Here is a 21,098-nt window from a genome sequence, read left to right on the forward strand (position 1 = left end):
TCGCTTCCACACCCATATCAGAAAGACCGCGGTCCCAAATGCGCGAATCGGACACAAAACGTAGGTGTTTGAACAAATTGTAACGCGGCTGCATCACAGCATAGAAAGATTGTTCTTGCTTTGGTGGCCAATTCGAGTGTAAACCTCGCGTAGATTCGCTCTAGAGAATATGAATGGGGTAAATACTAAGCCGGATCCCGGGCACAGCTGACCTTCCATTCAGCCAAAGGGATTTCCCCAAAGGGATTCCCTCGGGCCCGGACTAGGCATTAATTTTTCACGTCGGAATCAGGATTACCTAAATACCACAGCGATACGCATGCGCCAAGTTATTTTAAGCCTCTTCGCGCATGGGCAGTGGGAACCTTCTCAGTAGAATCATATGTTTCCCATGGCGGCTTCGAAGAGGTTGTGCTCCTCTCGATCGCGCGATTGTAGCGAGAATTCGCGCAGAGCACATGGATCTAATGACAAAAAGGGACATAGAAGAGAAGTGGAATCTCTTCTGGACATTTCTGCCAAAGTTGTGGCAGAGAATATTCCGTTTCAACGGATAGAACAGCTTTACGATCGGATACCGGAGCCCGTTCAAAGTCGGATTGTGTACTGGTCGTTTCCCCGAAATGAAAAGGATATTTGCATGTACTCTTCCTATGCAAACTGTTCTAATAAGGACAACTGTGAAAGCCAAAAGCTGCCTTTTTATCAGGGAATTAAACTTTTAGAAAACGGTGCTGTTTCCAACGTTCTGCAAATAGGTAAGATATCGAATTGCAACCCACGAAAGTGAAGATCGATAGAGTTTATTGCTTTTCTCTTCTGGCTATACAGGGCCTAATCATTGCAAGGCAAATGGGTGGGTATCGCCGTGAAATGAATATCTGTAAACGACCCCAGAGCTCGCCTGTCGCATGTGTCAACGATATCTCGAGCTTTATGTGGGCTAGGCACAAATTCACGTCTCAGTTTCGGCTTGTAATCGTTTTAACATTTACAGAGAGGCGACGGACGTGTGAGGTTCTGCAAGGAAAATATATTCAGACGAGACGGGCTGCTGGGCCTATCGATTCAATAATTGATCCCACAAAAACTTCATTTTTCTCCTAGACCAATGTTTTAAGAAGAATACATATTCCTACAGAATTCGCTTTACACTCCAACCTTTTTTTACAACCTAATTGAAAGAACACTCCCTTTATTTACTATGTTTGGGGGGGGTCATTATTCACTTCCGGTTGTGAGAATTCACTCTGTGTCATCAACCCCTGAGTGTACATGAGGGGTGATACTGTGATCGACGTTTAACAGTTGTCCCCGTGTTTTCTCCTAGGCATACTATGACTCAGAAAGATGTCATAAAATATATCTGAACTTTATGGCACTTAAATTCCGAAACAAGCTATTGTGACCGAGCTTGATAGAATGTTTATTCAGTGTGTTTACTTTGTGGATTCCATTCAATCATTCACTTGTACATTTTCAAAGCACACCTTGAGGGCTGAATATTTTGCATGTACATAGCTCTTTTTAATATATTTTTACCTCCTTCAAAAGGTCAGTGAAGTGAAGCTGAGTATTTTCTTTACAAGCAATTACCATAAACCCTGTGCTGGTCCGATAGAGATGTTTATTGCATATTATATTGACTTGCTCATTGATCAACCAACATGGGTGTGTTTCCTGGTCTGTAAATTGAGCCACATGTTTATCTGAGGAGTTACAGACAATCTAGCAATCAGATTAGATTAGACAGTTAATTGGGTCATAAAGTACACTCACAAGCAATTTGATCAAGATGGTATGCAGGTAGACATTCAAGTGTAACTGAGTTGGGGTTTGTTAATCTTCCCGGCACTGGCTCTCACATTCAAAGTGGTCATAAAATAAGATAATGAGTAGGGCTGCTTTGAGGCAATCTGAATAAGTTTCTGTGAGGCAAGGGGGTGTGTCCATACCTCAATGAAATGACAGCTGGTGTAATGGAAGTTGTGTGTGAAAAAGGGGAAATTGGTAGGGGGTTGCTTTGCATGATTGACCTACTTAGTTTCTGGCTCAGACGGCCTCACTTTTGCTAATCTGTTGGCATTTTTATTGCACCTAGAGTTAATCCCGCCATTGTTTCTCATTAATGAATTCTTCATCATTGGTGCCTTGGATTTAGAATGTGCTTTGTCATGGATCGTTTACCAAGTCTGATGATCAATTTGAAATTAAGTGACAGAAATCAATATGTATTTCCTAAAAAAACATGATAGTACCTTTACTTCCTTCTAGTAATCATGGTAGTCTGGTAAAAACATGTTTGGTTTGTAAACCCAACTAATAATAAAAATAAATTAATCATTACATGTTTGAAATTAATGTAGAAGAATGACACAGTCTGTTATTCTGAAATATATTTGTATATTGATTTTTGACAGCATTTTATTTTAGATACACTTTTGGCAGTTCTACTCCTCCTTCACATGTCTGGGTTACATGTCCTGCCTGCAAACTGCATTCTCAGGTTTCATTGTTTAATTACAAACTAGAACTATTTATACTTCTAACATTGAACTGACACAAAGAAACCAGTGAAGATTCAAGATCGACAATTTCAAACAGTATCTTTATGCCATGCTGTCATGAAACTTGCTCAAATCCTTTTGCAAAGATTTAAACTGTCAATGTGAAAAGTTCAACCTGTCCAGAGTCAACATGAAGGCATTTGTTGACAGTGACCAAAGACAAGATCTCGTCCATTGCACATGTCTCCGTGTGAGTGGAGGGCATTTGAAAAGGAACTGGGGACTGTGGATGGTCACATTTCAACTGTGATTGAGAGGCAGCTTTCTATTATCAGATTCCAGCTTCACAGCTGGTTTGCAGGAAAGCCAAGCTTCAAGCTGTGCCATGAGAAGACCAGGCCATGTGGAGTTGTACTAGACACAGATCTACTCACTCCAGAGCTCTTTGTTTGTCTTATGAGACTTTTCTTACACACTCTACAGAACAGCAGCTTCACTTCTTTCAGTCCACTTCTGTAACCCGGAAAAATATATGGGTCACGACTTGATCTGGCTTTGTGGTCTAATTTGGCTTTAAAAACTGTTTCAAGTCGGTGTTGAATCAGGCTGATTTGGCTTAGGAAAACTTGTTTCATGTTGATATGGGCCTGTGTAATGTTAATCTGGCTTTCACAGTATCATGTTTAACTGTGGAGCTGACTCAACTGAGTGGTCCCATATGTAGGACTGTATCCCCTTTCCAGCCTAAGATCAAATTAAATGGCGGCCTGTTCCTGAAGATCAAATGCAGAGCGAGGCCAGGGTGATATTTAGATCACTTTGTGTATTATTGCTGAGAAAAGATGGCCATGCTTTAGGCATGCTATAAATCAGGCTTCTAGAGGCTCTGGTCGGTAGGTGGAACAGTGGAAGACCCTGGTACTGTTCACATGACACGGAACATTGTTCTTAAGTAAAACTCTAAGTAGTTATACCTCAATAAAGAATCTTGCAGTTCCATCGGTTAATCCGTACCATGTGACAAAACAATATATTTCCATGTAGACCCCAAATCATGTAACTGACACCGACCTTGAATATTGACTCGTCAAATGATCAGTATTGACCTGTCACATGATGAATATTGACCCGTCTGCTAGAAAACAAGATGGTGTGTGGTACGAACATTTCACAGTTCGCAGATAAGTTACTGTAATGAAACAGGACTGTTTAAAGATTTCATAAACTTTAAAGTGAATTTCGGTTAAACGAAACAAATGATTACTCTTGACGAGGTAAACATACGAAAACAAGAACCATTGAGCCCGACCCCTTCGGCACTCTGACCAGACCACCTCAGGTCCTTGTTTTTGTCAAGAGTATTTACTTGTATATTATAGTATAAAGCGTGTAGACAATGTGTTGTCATGCTCAAGAATCCCTATTCTGGTGATCCCTATCATAATACAATCAACCAATCAAATTTTTGAATAAATTTCTCTGTGGTCCATTATTGTTTATTTTTTTAAACATCAACTTAAAAAAAAAAAATCAATAATATACTAACCCAAATGAAGAGAGCCGTGTAACCATGCCAGAACTCCTCTTTTGATGTGTTTATGATAGTGTTCCAACATGTCCAAAGTGTAGGTGAAATCAATTAAATACAAAATATAATTGTAAATTTGTAATGCGAAGTAAGATCAGGGAATAGGTTGATAGAATCATAGAAATGTCCTGACATATATCTCAAGCAAAACCTCAGTAAATGTGTGTATAGCCCTGTCCTAGATAGATCTGTATGTACATGACGTACATATCACATGTGCGCACACACAAAAAACAAATACATATACTCAAATATTGATAGGGATGGTCAGATATGTCATTCTATTTAAATATGCACTTGAGATTGTGAGTATTTGTTTTGGGTATGATAGAAAGATAAAATTGATGAAGTAGTATATACAGACTTTCTTTCCATTCTTTTGTCTTGTATTATGAAATGGAAATATCTGTTTTATCTTAATGGAACAAACAATAATACCACATGCATAGTTTCAGCTGGAAAGCTTTGTTGCTGGTGTGATTATCTATTCACGAGTTTTATTTTATGCAGTATATTTCAAAGAACATTTATTGATGTGTAGAGAGGTTACACAAATCGTGTTTTGTCTGCTGGAAAGATAAAGCAAGTATAGATAATGTTCACAAGCAACAATACAAAAGAAATGAGGACCCTCCCCACCAAGACGTTGGTGACACAGCTATCCAGATGTGTGTGCACAGACTAATGTAGACAGAGATTACTCTAGTCACAGGCCTCGATATGCTGAGACCTGTGTATTGGTAATAGATAAGACATTAAACTGGTGATTTGTCTTACTCAAGTTGGTGATATTCTGTATGGAGTTACAACTCCCATGCTTAGTTCAAATGGAATGAAAGAAGGTTTAGGGTTGTTGCTTGCCTTTGTTATAAAGTAGACGCAGTTTAAGGATAGCAACTTATGGATTTTACTGTAAATTGTGTTTACTTCGTCATCCGTCAACGTCTTTGTTCTCATGTAAAGTTTATTGTTAGTTTTGTGTACAATGTTGGACCGAGTATGCGCTCATAGAGAACCCCATGAACTGACAAGTGTAATTGTGTAGGTTATGTAGAAGGATAATTACCTATTAGTATACTTAATCTAAAACAGGAGGTTGTTCTGGATTGATTTTCTTTTAGTTCAGCCTAAAAATGCTAAAAAAATCTTTACAAGTTTGCTGGATAAAGCTCTGATTGTGTATTCATAATATTAACATTGTTTTACCATATATGCATGGACTGAACTAAGGCATCTAAATTAGACTTGAAGGGGTCTATGCTCCATATTTTAATGCAATTTTTCGTCTACTGGGATATTAACCAAGAACATCTACTAGCCCAATTAGTGAAACATCTACTAGCCCAAATAGTGAAACATTTACTAGCCCAAATAGTGATACCACCAAAATGTTTGAAATTCTACTAGACCTTTTAATAGGATACCTTTAACGTTAATAAACACTGATCAAGGCTATTGCTAATTTCGCTCCCCAATCCATATATATATACCATGTACATTGTAATTAGGATACTCCTCAACTGCTAGATTAATATACATTAAAAAGGGTTTTAAAAAAAACCTGTTTTCTCTTTAAATGCAGTTGAATTTAAATTCTAATTAGTCAATGATAATTTATGCATGACATGAAATATGAATAACAGGTGAGGTTAGGTAAGTGTGTCAGTGTGTTTCAGTTTACCGAATTTTGACACATTTTCAGTAGAGTTTAGTCTCGAACACGAACAAAGTCCACAAGACTGAAAGAGCTGATTCAGGCTTACAAGACTGAAAGAACTGATTCTGGCTTTTAATCCATGGCTTAAGTCACAGACTGGTATAGTCTCCTCACATAAAATTCCAGTGACGCTATTGTTTGTACATTGTGCACTGTGGTATAATAAACATTTTCATTCAAAATGTGTAACAAAGTGTTTAGGAAAGTATATTGTACTAATAATTGTACTAACAGTGTACAGTCAGCACTTAATAGCCAGTGTCACATGACATATTATGTTAATCAGTAGCATTAATGTTTTTCAGTCTCATGGCGGGATTGGTATTGTTACATTTATGAGTGGGGCGGTAGGGTGGCTTAGAGGTTAAAGTGTACATCGTCATGACAAAGACCAGGGTTCGATTCACAACATGTACAATGTGTGAAGCTCATTCCTGGTTTCCCTGATGTTGCTGGAATATTGCTTAAAACGTCCTAAAACCATACTCTCACTGTTTATTTGTAAACAACAATTTGCAAAAGTATTACTGCAAATATGTCATGATGAAATGACATTTTCATGCTTGTGGCATGGTTGTGTTGTGGATCTACTAATCAGGCTAATGAAGTATGTTAAGTGCTCAAGGAATGTTGCTATCCCCGAAGTGATATCCATTATGTAGAAAGTGTAAGGAACCCCTCGCAGCTCTGCCTTGTAGCATTCCATGGCCAGTGTACATGGAGTATACGGCTGTTCTCACATTCCTGTCTATTGACGCTAATGTTAAATATTTATCAAACTTTATATTTGTTTGATGTTTGAAAGAGATACATGTCAGTTAGAATATATGAAAACATCTGCACTATGTTTATACTAGCATATCCTCTTCAGAATGAATTTTTCATGTTTTATCTTTGAGGTTAATGTCACGTTTCACATATTTATATACCATTATACAACATTAAACATAAATGTAATTTGTCCTTATTTCTTTTTATATCATCCTTTGAAGTTTGCAAATAATACGTTTTATTGTGATGTGCTTTGAATGAGAATAATTGACATGTATGGTACTTTATGTATGCATTAAATGAGAAGGAATTCAGGTTCAGTTGAGTCGCCACTCGCCAGGCAGGTTACGGTCACGACAAGCCCTGTAACAATATATGAAATGATTAATTAAGCAATCTTCCAGGGACCCAGAGCAGTCCACTGACCCATTCTTAATGCTTGGTCCTTGAGGGTAACTCTATGCAAATTTGATCTTCATGTTCCAACTGAGGTAATTTTACCAGAAGGGCATTGTTTCGAAGCCCTCTTGGTGCATGTACTGAACGGATGATGTAAAACAGGGTCGTAGAGATGACTTATTAATTAAAGCGTCACCTGAATGTCAAAATAATTTGGCATTCTGCCAGGTATGTTGATGAATAAATTACCACATGAGAAGGATGTGAGATAATTCTTTTGACAAGGATCAGGACAGAGCTATCTGTCTTTGTTAGGCTTTGTGGGCCAAGGGGTATGAAGTCTATCCCCCTGCAGCTATTGAAAGTACCTCCTTAGGACCAATATATACAGTGTAAGATTTACATTGGTGTCATACTTGTGTATACAGAGATCCATTACTGAGTGAAGCCAGTCCGGGGGAGGGGGATGGAGTCTGGTTCACAATCCTTGTGTACAGGAATGTGGACCTGGTGTCTGTTGGCCCCCCAGCTTGTGGGAGGGTCTGGGAAAAATGTTTTTTATGGTTCATGGAGGCAGTTCACATGGTTTAATGCTGGTCCCCTTTTTTACATTAATCATACTAATGAATAGCCGTAAATTACATGAAAGTATTTACATTTTGTGAGCGTGGTGAAAACATTTTGAGGCCCTTTTTATTATAAATACAAAAATTTATGAACAAATATGAAATATTGTACAATAGTGTATAAGTAACTTTGCTGTGCCAATAAGGTTGTTATACATAATATGATACCAATTATCAGAACTGTGATGATGATGATGATGATGATGATGATGATGATGATAATCTGATACTGTTGAGATTCTGAGTATTTTTGTATATTGAATGTGAAATGGGATGTTAATTAGTTTCCTGGAGTGACTTGATCCAGGTTTTAGTTAGACCTGACTTGTTGCTAATGTGTGTGTTTGTGGAGAGTTACTAGGGGTCTTGTATCCTACACCTGTTAATGTGCTTCTGTAGCCAAGTGGCTGTAGATTGCTCCACAGCTAAAAATGTCATTTGACTGGCAATCTCTGAATTAACTTGCTTTTGAGTCCTTCCACTTCTTCGAGAATGTCACAGCTCTTCAACTGGCTGTATTTTGCTTGGCAACACAGCAAGTCATCAGTTGGATATTTGTTGTAATTTTCTCGAGATTCAAGCGTGTATTCTGTGCCTTCTTTTAGATTCTCAAAATTCCATTCTGTGTTTGCCCTATATTCTCCTCGCTTGCGACCAAATACACAATGTCCACAACAAAACAGATTTGTTTGTCAAATCCCTTGAGGGAATTCTCCCTGTCGCCATAAAGCCCTCGTACTACACTTTGCGTGTACAGCCCTCACAGGACTGACAAATGTTTCTTTCTCAATCCAAATTCCTGGGTAGTTATAACGGCAGGTGTCTTGAGCGTGTTCACAGGAATGAGTCGCCACCTCCCCGTGCCAGACTGCCAGACACGACTTGTGATATACTTTGTTCACGCTCAAGTCATCCCTTTCTCAAATACCTACCAGCACACATACAGATAAGTAGTTTAAGGCAAAGAGGCTTAGCTCAGCTAAGCATGGCAGGAGTGGTCTGCCTTGCGTTTACTTTACCTGAGGAAGAAACAGCCAACAATTAAGCGTCATTGAAGTGAGACAGTGTCGATGGTGCACATGTATGACTGTAACTGTGAAAGCCAGGCAATCCTGCCTTCACTAGCTTTAGAAGATTCAGGGCAAGGGATTTCCTGGGTGAGCCAGTGCAGGATGCTGTTGTCGGTGGATGGGCAGAGAGTTGGTTGCCTTCACAGTCCACTGTCACTTGGGTCCCACATCACACCAGTCTGATTGGGTTTCAAAACCCTCACAAAACTGAGAAAACAGTCTTTCATCTCTTTCCTCCAATTGGCGTCCTATTGTGCAGGAGTGTTTTCCTCCGCGCCTTCTAACTGGAGAATCACTTCTTCACAAAACGTGCGGCTTGATAATCTTGTGGCGAAAATACTCCTTTTTGCTTGTCTTTGTGAACATATTCAACTATACTAGCTGTTGACAAACATTGCACACTTTCATCTTTTGTGGGTTTTATCAGGTGTTAGAGGACAAATAAAAATCATAGGTAAAATGATGTTAGATCCATCTACCTGTTGGCAAGTTATTTTCTTCATTTATTGCAGTCTCCTCATGCATTTCAGGTGACAGGTGCTTTGATAAATTAATGTAGGAATTTCCACATGGGCATAGTAGTGTCCCAGTACACCCTTTCAGAGAGTATTGAACGACTTTAATGACTTATCTCCCTCTTATTGTGTTGTGGGTTGGTTGGTTGCCTTGTGGGGGACAATAGGGAGGGGAGGGGGGAGGAAGAGGGGGATGAGGCTCTTTATATGGAGTTCAAGTGACTGGGTGTGAGGGAGAACTTATTGTGAGGATAATTAGAGAGCTCTTGTTCCTTGTAGAAAAGTAGGTAAAGGTTAATTTGTGGAGCAGTGGACTCGAGTGTGTCCTGTCTCGCAAAATGAAATCTTTGTCTCCTCTTTCATATTTTTTTGGTGGCTGTTGTAATTGTTAGTGTGGGGGTAATATGATATGGTCTTGTCTTTGTGGTGGCAGTGTCTATTAGGAATAGGAGCGGGTGTCCTTACAATTCAGGGTGGGGTGTTCTGACAATTCAGGGTGGGGGTGAGTTATTTGTCCTCTACTATGTCAGGGTAATACTCTTAAGATATGCAGGGTGGGGAAGCCTTATTTTTTATACTGTTTAAATACTGTGTGACTGCAAAGTTACATATTTAGCACCAATATTGTGTGTACAATGTTGAACTAAAGATAAAAGGAGACTGGTCTCATAGATGTAATGCACACATATATTCAATAGATTCTTGAAGAACAAAAACAAAATCTGAATTATCTTTTTTATCTCTTTTTTTCACATTCCAAACATTAATTTCCCCAAGAAGTATCTGTAAACCTACAAATGAAAATTGTTTAGCCTTACTACTAGCTTGACTATGACGGGATGATCTGTATTTGGTTGTGTCCACTACTCAGGGTGGGAGAAAGGATATTTCCTTACTCTACATGGGAGAAATATTTGGTTGTGTCCACTACGCAGGGTGGGAGAATGGATATTTCCTTACTCTCCAAGTGAGAAATATTTGGTTGTGTCCACTACGCAGGGTGGGAGAATGGATATTTCCTTACTCTCCAAGTGAGAAATATTTGGTTGTGTCCACTGCGCAGGGTGGGAGAATGGATATTTCCTTACTCTACATGGGAGAAATATTTGGTTGTGTCCACTACTCAGGGTGGGAGAAAGGATATTTCCTTACTCTACATGGGAGAAATATTTGGTTGTGTCCACTACGCAGGGTGGGAGAATGGATATTTCCTTACTCTCCAAGTGAGAAATATTTGGTTGTGTCCACTACGCAGGGTGGGAGAATGGATATTTCCTTACTCTCCAAGTGAGAAATATTTGGTTGTGTCCACTACGCAGGGTGGGAGAATGGATATTTCCTTACTCTCCAAGTGAGAAATATTTGGTTGTGTCCACTGCGCAGGGTGGGAGAATGGATATTTCCTTACTCTACATGGGAGAAATATTTGGTTGTGTCCACTGCGCAGGGTGGGAGAATGGATATTTCCTTACTCTACATGGGAGAAATATTTGGTTGTGTCCACTGCGCAGGGTGGGAGAATGGATATTTCCTTACTCTACATGGGAGAAATATTTGGTTGTGTCCACTGCGCAGGGTGGGAGAATGGATATTTCCTTACTCTACATGGGAGAAATATTTGGTTGTGTCCACTGCGCAGGGTGGGAGAATGGATATTTCCTTACTCTACATGGGAGAAATATTTGGTTGTGTCCACTACGCAGGGTGGGAGAAAGGATATTTCCTTACTCTACATGGGAGAAATATTTGGTTGTGTCCACTGCGCAGGGTGGGAGAATGGATATTTCCTTACTCTACATGGGAGAAATATTTGGTTGTGTCCACTACGCAGGGTGGGAGAATGGATATTTCCTTACTCTACATGGGAGAAATATTTGGTTGTGTCCACTGCACAGGATGGGAGAAAGGATATTTCCTTACTCTACATGGGAGATATATTTGGTTGTGTTTCACTGCACAGGGTGGGAGAAAGGATATTTCCTTACTCTACATGGGAGAAATATTTGGTTGTGTCCACTGCGCAGGGTGGGAGAATGGATATTTCCTTACTCCACATGGGAGAAATATTTGGTTGTGTCCACTGCGCAGGGTGGGAGAATGGATATTTCCTTACTCTACATGGGAGAAATATTTGGTTGTGTCCACTGCGCAGGGTGGGAGAATGGATATTTCCTTACTCTACATGGGAGAAATATTTGGTTGTGTCCACTACGCAGGGTGGGAGAAAGGATATTTCCTTACTCTACATGGGAGAAATATTTGGTTGTGTCCACTGCGCAGGGTGGGAGAATGGATATTTCCTTACTCTACATGGGAGAAATATTTGGTTGTGTCCACTACGCAGGGTGGGAGAATGGATATTTCCTTACTCTACATGGGAGAAATATTTGGTTGTGTCCACTGCACAGGATGGGAGAAAGGATATTTCCTTACTCTACATGGGAGATATATTTGGTTGTGTTTCACTGCACAGGGTGGGAGAATGGATATTTCTTTACACTACATGGGGTTACCATTACCCTACACAGGGTTATCCGTACTCCACATGGGGGTGATTACGGGTGAGTGTTGTTACTATTCAGAGCAAAGAATGGGGCATGTATACAGCATGGTTTGCTTGGGGATCGGCCGGGTATTTTCAACACAGAATATGAGTGCAGTAGGGGGTTAGTGGGAGGCATCTACAACTGGACAGTCACCATGAAGGGAAGTTCTCTCATGTGATGTGAGAGGATGTAGCTGATGCTATGGGAATCATCTTGCACAAACGATATCCAGTGCCTCTGACCTTTGCTTCTTAAATGGAGATCGCTGTCAGTTTTTCCCATGAGCTGTTTTTGAATCTCCATGCTTGAGTGTGTATTGAGCCAACAGAAGGAAGCAAGATATTTCTGTCACATTTAAACCTTTATGACACTATTTTCATTGTGTGCTTATTTCAAAATAGAATGACCTAGATTTACGTACAATACAGGAAGGCAGCTGAGGCTGTCCCATGATGCTCGCTTCCTTATCCTATTCTTATCGCACCTTTAAGAGATGACATTTTTTTATTTTTTTTGGAGGGGGGATTTCTTGCTGGTAATAATATTATGTTAATTTTATTTAATTTTTATCATGTCATTATAAATATGGAACGCACACACGCACACTATATATGTATATATATAAATGTGCCTATGTGTTTATGTGCGTGCATGCATGTACAAATTATTGTTCTGTTTATGATAATGAAGTTATTCACATTGCACACTGAAAGAGCATAATGTTTTTACCAACAAGTATATAATTACTATCATAAAACGTTGATAATGTCACAATGCCTGGCACAAGACTTGTTATTTTATGCTGTAATTGTTTCTTTTCAATTAGATGTTTCAGTAAATAACACTGATCATGTTGACTTAATATTGCATTGATATTTCATTTCAATTGAACGTGTTTGTTATAACAGTCATGATGGGACATGGTTTGATTACTATTATATACAATAGTGCTGCCATGATCTTATCCTTTGTTCATACACAGCAATCTCTGGGTATTGATCTAGTATCTGGATCTACATTTACACATTCACAAGAAACTGATAATTCATTGATCATTTCAGCTCAATTATCACTGGACGTACTCAGGTGTAGTAGCCACTGGCAGGTGCTTGCAACAATAGGTCAGTTCCGGCCATTGTCAGGTGACATTCCAGGACACTACACACTTGGGCTGATCTCTTAACTACTACATGTAAACGGGTGGAATCATTTTAAGGATTTTGACAGTATGAAAAGGAAATGCTTGAATGACTGATTGTTGGGTATCAGCACGGACACTGGTCACAGTTGTGAAGCTCTCCATCCTGGTATTATTGGACTATAATTGTTGAAATATCACTGTATGCTTCAGGGTGCATTACTGACAGTCCAAAAGCTGGGGAGCCGTCCAAACTCTCTCAATTAACAGTCAGCAGCTTTGATAAATAATTCCTAAAGTTCAGCCCAGACCATTATCTGTCCAGCTAGAAAACTATGCACATGGCGAAACTCAAATCTGTGTCAGCTAATGTCAGAAAACTAGTCCAGTCCAGTTTGGCAGAAGAGTGTTACTTCTAAACCAGCTGTACTATTATAACTCTTCTCTAAAGGAACTGGATACTACCTGATAAAGTTTACTTTAAAAGTTTCATACAGTTTCTTTCATTATAGTGGAAATGATGGTCCATCCTTATGCCTACCCAAATAATCTCATACACAATAGGTAAACCAGTATTAATTTTTTCCTTATGGTCAGCGTACACAATGTCAGATGGGTTGGTTTTTTTGTTGTTTTTTGGTTTTTTTGTGGGGGGGTGGGGGCAAAGAACCCTCTATGTGAATCCGCTTCTGATTCTGGTGCAAAATAAGTCCCCAGGATTGGATGGTTTCGGTGCATGACCTGACTTAAAGTGCTGTATCTTTAACTGATAGTGTAGATTTTTGGACATGCTATGAACTGCCTGTTCGGCAGACCCAGATTTTTTTAATAGGCCTCCATATAATAATGGACTATTGCTGATTGCCGTGTACAACAACATTCACTCACTCACTCACTGTCCCTAATAGTGCTGCCTGATACATGTAATTGTCTCCAGGATCAGTATCCCCATTAGCTGGTTCATGTCCTCGAGTTACCTTCTCTCATGGTTTTCTCCGAACCCTCTCAAACTGAGATGGATAATTTAATATAAAAGGACAATGCTGCATTATGGAAAGTGATAATTTTTAGACAAAGCATACCTTCCCATTGGCTACTGTCGTGGACACAAGCATACATCACACTGACAAGGCATCCTGTACCTATTTACCCACCAATTGCACCCCTTGGATTTGAATATCGGGTATCCCTTACACATGCCAACTGACTGACATGGATTTCTGCGATGCTGGTATTTCATGACCCCAGGTTCGAGGTCAACGGCCAGTCAGTAACTGCAGACGAAATCGGACACTATTCCCTGCTGTCTGGCCAGTGCAAGGCTATGGTCATTTGTGTCCTGAGCTCCAAGAAGCTTCTATTGGAGAACTAAACCCCACTAAACCCTTCTCTGTCCCTTGTTAGTTGGGCTGAGATTGATGGGGGCAGATCAATGGCTAATGATTGAGAAAACATATATTATTCATGTGCTGCACTTGTTCATTGAGGAGAGTCACGCCCCCTCACACGACCACAATGGCCGGGCACAGGTACTATTGTGTGGCACACAGTCATGACAGATGTGTTCTCATTGACTCTGGTGTAGTGATGAAGATTGGTGGAGGATGGGAGGTCAGCTTAGCAGAGCTGCTGCCCAAAGCTTCCTTGGACTCAGCTGGACTTGCCTGCATCCTTGAGTCCAGCTGCATATTGATAGCACTTACTCATCCACAATAGGATCAGATGTGACACCTACTAATTTTAGCCTCATGAATATTGAGTATGCAGCAGTGCGTTGTCTATGGAAGGGATCGAAGGGGAAGTATCTATTGAACTTGTATAAATTTACATATTTATTGAAGGAATAGTTCTAGCCAGTGATAAGAAACTGATTTTTTAAAAATATCCTTTCAGCACTTGTATATATTTTTCACTGGTTTCGGGGTTTTTTAGACCTAAACATATTCATCTTCAGATTTCATGGTTTTCAGTTGCTACAATGTTTTCCAAAAGTCATGATAAAAAAGAAGAAGGCAAAACTGATATTTTTTTAATTATCATATTAACATGAAAAGTGAGGTCGATTCCATAAAATCCTGATAATGGCAGTGCACCAAGAACGTCCTCCACACATTTTACCCATGTGGGGAAACCAATTGACCTTGGCCTGATGAGCAAAACGCCACTAGGGCACTTCACCTCCCCTATTGGATGGAAGTGCATCGCCATAAAATTGCAAGGGTCGACTTTAAAAAAAATGAGGCCAGGTTATGGGAAGTACATCATTTTTTGATGGGCTTTAAACATAAGTAGGCAACTAATAAGGGTGAGATGAACTAAGCAAGTGAGTTACTGCTAGAACGGAAGGCTTCTTATGCAGCTATTCAGCAGGGTTATTGCGAGAGTTCTTTTAAAACTTCCTTCAGTCATTCGAGACGATTGATCTGTGAACCAGAATAACATGATGTTTTTTTTTGGCTAATCACAGAACAGATATGCTCCTTTGTATTCTCCAATTACATATGGGCTCAATGATAGCACGCAAAATTATCTTTTTTATCAGGAATCTATTAGATCGATCCATCTCATAGCAAGCTTTCATATCGTTGAAAAAAATCCATTTTACATGACAATACTTTCTGCATGAGAGATTATAGCATATATCATGAGTATTGAATAATGCTAGGTTTTTACATTGGCCTCCTACTCATTACGGAGCAACGGTTTGCAAGGCACCATATATTGTCGGCTGTACAGTAAGTGGGTATAAATTTCAGGTGACTGTTTACAGTGCTACAGCTAGCACAATGGCTAAGATTATCAAGAAGAATATCAATCCAGCTCATATTCTGTAACATGGCAGTGGTCGAGGACATCCACATAAATTCTTCTCAACACCCAATTCAAATGACTTTTATAGATTTTTCTAACCTGGGTCATATGTTTGTGTATTTCATTCCGGGTAAGATGCTCTTCAGTTTAAACATCGAGGGTACATTTCCTAGGGTTGGTGAGGAAGTGTGTAAAGGGCAGCAGCTGTACGTGATCAAATACTTTAACACATGAAGTTTTTTATGAGATCCTGAATTCTTATTGCCCTGGAGGGTGGGGAAATTCTGATGGGAAATCACCATTTTGTTCCCTTCTTGCACATAATAGTCATAAAATTCAACTTGATATGTTTAGAAAGGGAGCCAATGTAGGCTTCTTGATTTAAGGTTGTGTTTTCTTTTCTTAGTTTATCATGCTCACATGTTGACTAATTTGGTTTGGGAATACTGTATTCGACATAATAAGCACCCCGCTCTAATAAGCGCCCACAGCGATATTTGCTAATATATATTGTCCAGTGAACAATCCCAATTAGCATCCCTTCCAATTGATCAATGTACACAAGACTTATTTATTCATTTATGATAAGCACTCGTGTGTTATATGCACCCTTAATTATGGGCAGTTAAGTTCTGGAAAAATATATCTGTTGAATATAAACATTTCAAGCTGTCAGCATAATCCACGAAATTTACGATCTTTCAACTCTGTATATTTTTCACCTAAATAATATTCTAATAAGAGCCCTCTATTTCTAATTTTGAGAGCGCCCTTGGCGCTTATTACGTTGAATACGGTACTTCAGTTCAACAGACTTTGAGTTAACCCGAGTACTTCTTTTATCGCTAGTGAGATTATTGTGAGCTGAGTGTTCTCAATATATTAACAAGAAATTAGAAACCTGAGCCTACTTGCAAATGATTCTGTGATAGTAAGGTTTCCAATTATCTATTGTTGTTATGCCAGTACATAAAGTATTGAGTATCATGTGCTATTACAAATATTTACACATGGCATGTTCGGATCCACATTCAAATTATATAGTAATGGATGACAAAGTTCAGAAAATGGAGTGGTTTGCACGGGGCCTTTCATGGCCACAGTTGGAACATGTGGTTGGCATTTTCCCTGGGACATCATTTGCTGAGGGCTTGCACCATGCTGGGCTGTGTCTACAACAGATATATATTTCATAGGCACAGCCGGTGTCGGTGGCTAAAATGTCCCGATATGCAATGACAGGCATGAATAGACAGCTGACAGATCTATCTGCCCACATGCAATGTTCATCATGATACATGGCCTCATGGCTGCATGAGCCTCACAGGTAGGAATAATAAATCAGTGATGTTATTTCAGCTTATCTGTTCCGCTGGAAAGCTGACTGGTCTGGACTCTTCCAGGCATGAGTAGGGATCTGAGTGTGCCCCCTGGACCATAAACCTATCCCTCTTCCAACCACCCCAAGGCTCGGCCTGGGGGTCAAGCCATACTTCACTTTGTAGATCTAGCCACCACTCAAAGTCCGTTCTTTGTCATTCAAAACTCGAGGATAAATGTCCCTGAGAAGACAAGCTTGAGTTTGATGGAGTTGTGATTGCTGGTGTGGACACACTATCTATAAATACCATGGTTAGTGTTCGTTCTCCAAGCTACAACCTTGTGTCCCCTGTGAGAAATTCCACAGATAAGGTAAATTCTTCCCCACAGTATACATGGTAAAGTTTACATGCTGGTTAGGGGCTAGGCCCTGGCTGATGCACTGCATTCTTTGAATATTTATCCGAGTTTGTTTGCTTTTTCAAAAAGTATGTCAGAAACTGTATCATGGTTCAATATACCCACATCGATTATCATGGACAAGGTTTCCCAGCAGTCATTAATATCTGCATGTCAACCATCAATAACTTGCTGGCCCTAAGCTAGACTTGTCAACTGCTATGAGATCAGTTGGGCTTTTGTTACAAGTTGAGATACAAATCACTCCCTTTAAAAACCCTTGTCATGTGGAAGTAAGCTTTCATTGAAATTCAGGTTTAGGGCTGCTACAATGATTGTCAGTGTGCGTATTGTACCCAATGTTGATAGTCAACAAAAGCATTTCTCAATTGAAGAGCGGAGTTTGTCAATGGGAGAATGGTTGTTTGACCAGGAATCGGAGAGGCCTGCACAACTGTGCCCCACACTCCCCCTCCCAAAATGGTGTGGCCCTCTTTCTGCAGGGTGTTTAACTGCATGAACGGACGTCTGCCTATTTCGTCTCCACTTTCAAGCCAGATCAATCACCTAACACTCAGCCTTTTGATTACCCAAAATGTGATTGGTTCTTAAGTTCACTGCCCCGGGTAGAGAACAAGCCAAGAAAGAAATCTTTTGTCTTTTAATGCATCAGCCAGAAAGGCTTATTACCCACTGGTGCTTTAATGAACATAAGAGGAAGGGGAGAAGGCGAATTCCCCATGCTAGAGTTACCTCTTTGTGTCGGTCTAGAAGACCCATTGGCATTCCTACATTGCTTGTCAACTTACCCCAGCTCCTGGCTCTGACTCCCCGTCTTTGTCACAGGGTATTGCCAAACTAAATTGCTCAATCTTTTCCAACTGAGTAAGTGCGTATAGACATATGCATGCATGCAACATATATATGTAGTATTATTAGACTGAGAATCGTTGTGTGTCCATTGTGGATGAATATTAGTAAATATCTATTGATTAATATTGTAATTTAGGAGTATTCCGTGTTGTGTGATCATTGGGTTTGAGTATGAACTGTGATCCAGTTCATTTGGGTTTGTGTGTTTCATCATGGTCATAGTTGTGTAGATTTAATTAAATTATGGTGATTGGTAATATTTATTACAGTATTATCTAGTGTAATTTCAGTTTTCATATGTCTCAAATTCCTACGACCTCTTTCGTTCACTTATTCACATTTTGGAATAATACTTTTAAGATAATTTGATCTTGTTGATAGGAAAATATGGGACGAAATAATTTTCATTGCTTGATTTGACTTTCCTCTCCCGAGAAAAAGATGCTATTGATGTAGGTTAGGGACAAAGGCAGTATCATTACTCGCTGTACTCCAAATATTGAATTATTCCCAGCTGTCTGATGGTGAGGTTTGTTCAACAAATGTTGATGACAAAATTATAGATTTATGTTTCAAATTTTGTGATAATTTATACTGAACATATGTGCTGAACAGCATAACAAGATGTCTACCAGAACAGATGTCTGCTATTTGACCATGACATGTAAATGATGTATGCATTATACTGGATGTAAAGCATCAATGCAACATAAAATATATCGTCATTTATGTTTTTAGAATTAATAAACATGAATAGGCATAATATGGATGCAACAAAAATATGCTTGATAGACATCTATATTTCTTCAGGATATACATATGCAAACATGTAAATAATGAAATTTGAGACAATCTAATTATTAAAAAATACATTTGTATATATCATGATATATTGAATATGATCGACGTTGCATATATTTGCAGCAATTCAATGTATATAGACAAAGGAAAGTTTTTTTTGTCTGGTAACAAAAGATCAGAAAGAATTTATTGAAAATATTAACAAGTGCCTATAGTAAGTGGAGTGTAGAAATATTTTCGGTCTAAACATGATATTGGTAACATATATAGGTAGGACACTGTGACCTCAAACCTGTACTTTTACACAAATATTATGTATGTGCAATAGCCACTAAGACCTCAAATCTGTACTGTTATAAATATTATATGTTTTTCATAAGTAAATATTTGTGTATTTGCAAAAACACAATTTATCTGTTGAAATTATTCAAGTGTCATGTTTAGGAGAAAAGTAAATATATGCACCTTACAGCATAGGCCTATAAATGGGATTAGTGAAAACTTGGATGTATATCTGCCAATAGGACTTATTGTCACAGTTTGCATGTAGTGGCTGATGAAGAATAACCAGGTGGAATAACTATCTATATTAGAGAACAAATGTTGCCCACGGTATGTACATAGTTTATTCTGCTATGAGGTAATATGAACTTATCTTTCCCTTCTTTAGGGGGATAAGATGTGTTTAAGACCTCAGCTGTGCAGAGTTGCATACCTTATGCATGCCAGGATTCTGTGATATGGGTTTGAATCCCAGATTCATCTCCGTTATGGGCCTTGGTTAGTCTGCACCATACCCATGCTTGTCACCAGAGTTGTAAACGTCTATGACCTGCATCGCTTTTTAATTTATCAACATTAAGCTGACATACTGTGATATGCAGAAATACTGTATCATAAATGTATGATGATACTACTATTATTAAATTGTGTATGAGAAGTTCTACACGTTTACCTACTTGAGGTTCAAACTCTGAACCTCACTGCATCCATTCAGTAAACAATAGTCACTCAACAATAGCCTCGACCCTGTTGAACATGTTGAAAAAGATAGCAACAATTTTTTATTCTTTTGTATCCGTGTTTTCTTGCGTGCTCTTTTTAATTAGCATTGTAATTGGAATCAGTTAATGACTCTTGTATAAATGGGTGGAAGAAAACATATGAGGTCAAGTAATTGATCCTTGCTGCAATTGGCACTGCATATTTGAGTCCCTTAGACCAGGATCTACTTTTCATAGGTTCAGTCCCATATCTACCGAGGTCGTGATCCTTGGTCTTTCTGCTCCGTCCGAGAAATTGATGGTTTCCACAATACGGTAAACATCTATGAACTGTGTCACCTTAGGACCTTCCACATAAGGCTGTGATATTGTTGATAAACTGTTCCACATATTCAAAGAAGCGTTCACCCACTTGTAGTGCTTCTAATGCTTTGGAAATGAAAGAAATGTAGGATTCCTGGGATGTTTGTTATCATCCAATACTCAAAGTGTTTGTAGTTTTACGACAGTTGTAAGTCTTTGTTAAAGGATGTCATTACGATGGTTGTAGCGCTACAAACAGTCAGGGCCCTGCGCACTCAGGACCAGGTGTAGGCCGGTGTGCCGCTGGGGTCTACTAGCGTTACAGCCACTGCATATTGGGCATTGTGAATTGTGGAAATTACTCTAACAATCCCTTATCAGAATGCCAATTAGGATGTTGACATGCATGAAGCAATGTGAGTCTGTTAAAAGTGGATACAAGGGGCTGGCTATGTTAGGAGCGTTATCTTTATGATGATATGATAGGATAGTTTGAACAGAGTGGAGTGTGGAGAGATTCAGAATTCTATAATTTTTATGAATATGATTTATCTTTGTCCTGTAGAGTTGCTATGGAAATGAAACAAAATATTTTAGGCGGTATTTGTCACTTTAAGATATTTCTGTTTGTCATTTTAGTAGACATTACTAGAACATACATCTTGTTGCTTTAGTAAGTGTAGTGGGATGTCATTCGGGGGCCACCAGGA

The 21,098-nt window shown here is 39.1% G+C and overlaps 1 protein-coding gene across 1 annotated transcript in view; it reads left to right on the top strand.

The window, feature by feature from the left end:
* The first annotated feature begins 388 nt into the window (after positions 1 to 388).
* Positions 389 to 21,098, top strand: part of LOC139478583 (zinc finger SWIM domain-containing protein 5-like) — a 44,145-nt gene continuing 23,435 nt past the window's right edge. Inside the window, exon 1 of the mRNA XM_071261122.1 lies at positions 389 to 758. Coding sequence (XP_071117223.1) covers positions 392 to 758 — 367 coding nt within the window. The 5' untranslated portion in view covers positions 389 to 391. The remainder of the gene's footprint in view (positions 759 to 21,098) is intronic.

This window comes from Haliotis cracherodii, unplaced genomic scaffold (assembly GCF_022045235.1).
Source record: "Haliotis cracherodii isolate W230 unplaced genomic scaffold, xgHalCrac1.p SCAF_4, whole genome shotgun sequence".
Classification (NCBI taxonomy): Eukaryota; Metazoa; Mollusca; class Gastropoda; order Lepetellida; family Haliotidae; genus Haliotis; species Haliotis cracherodii.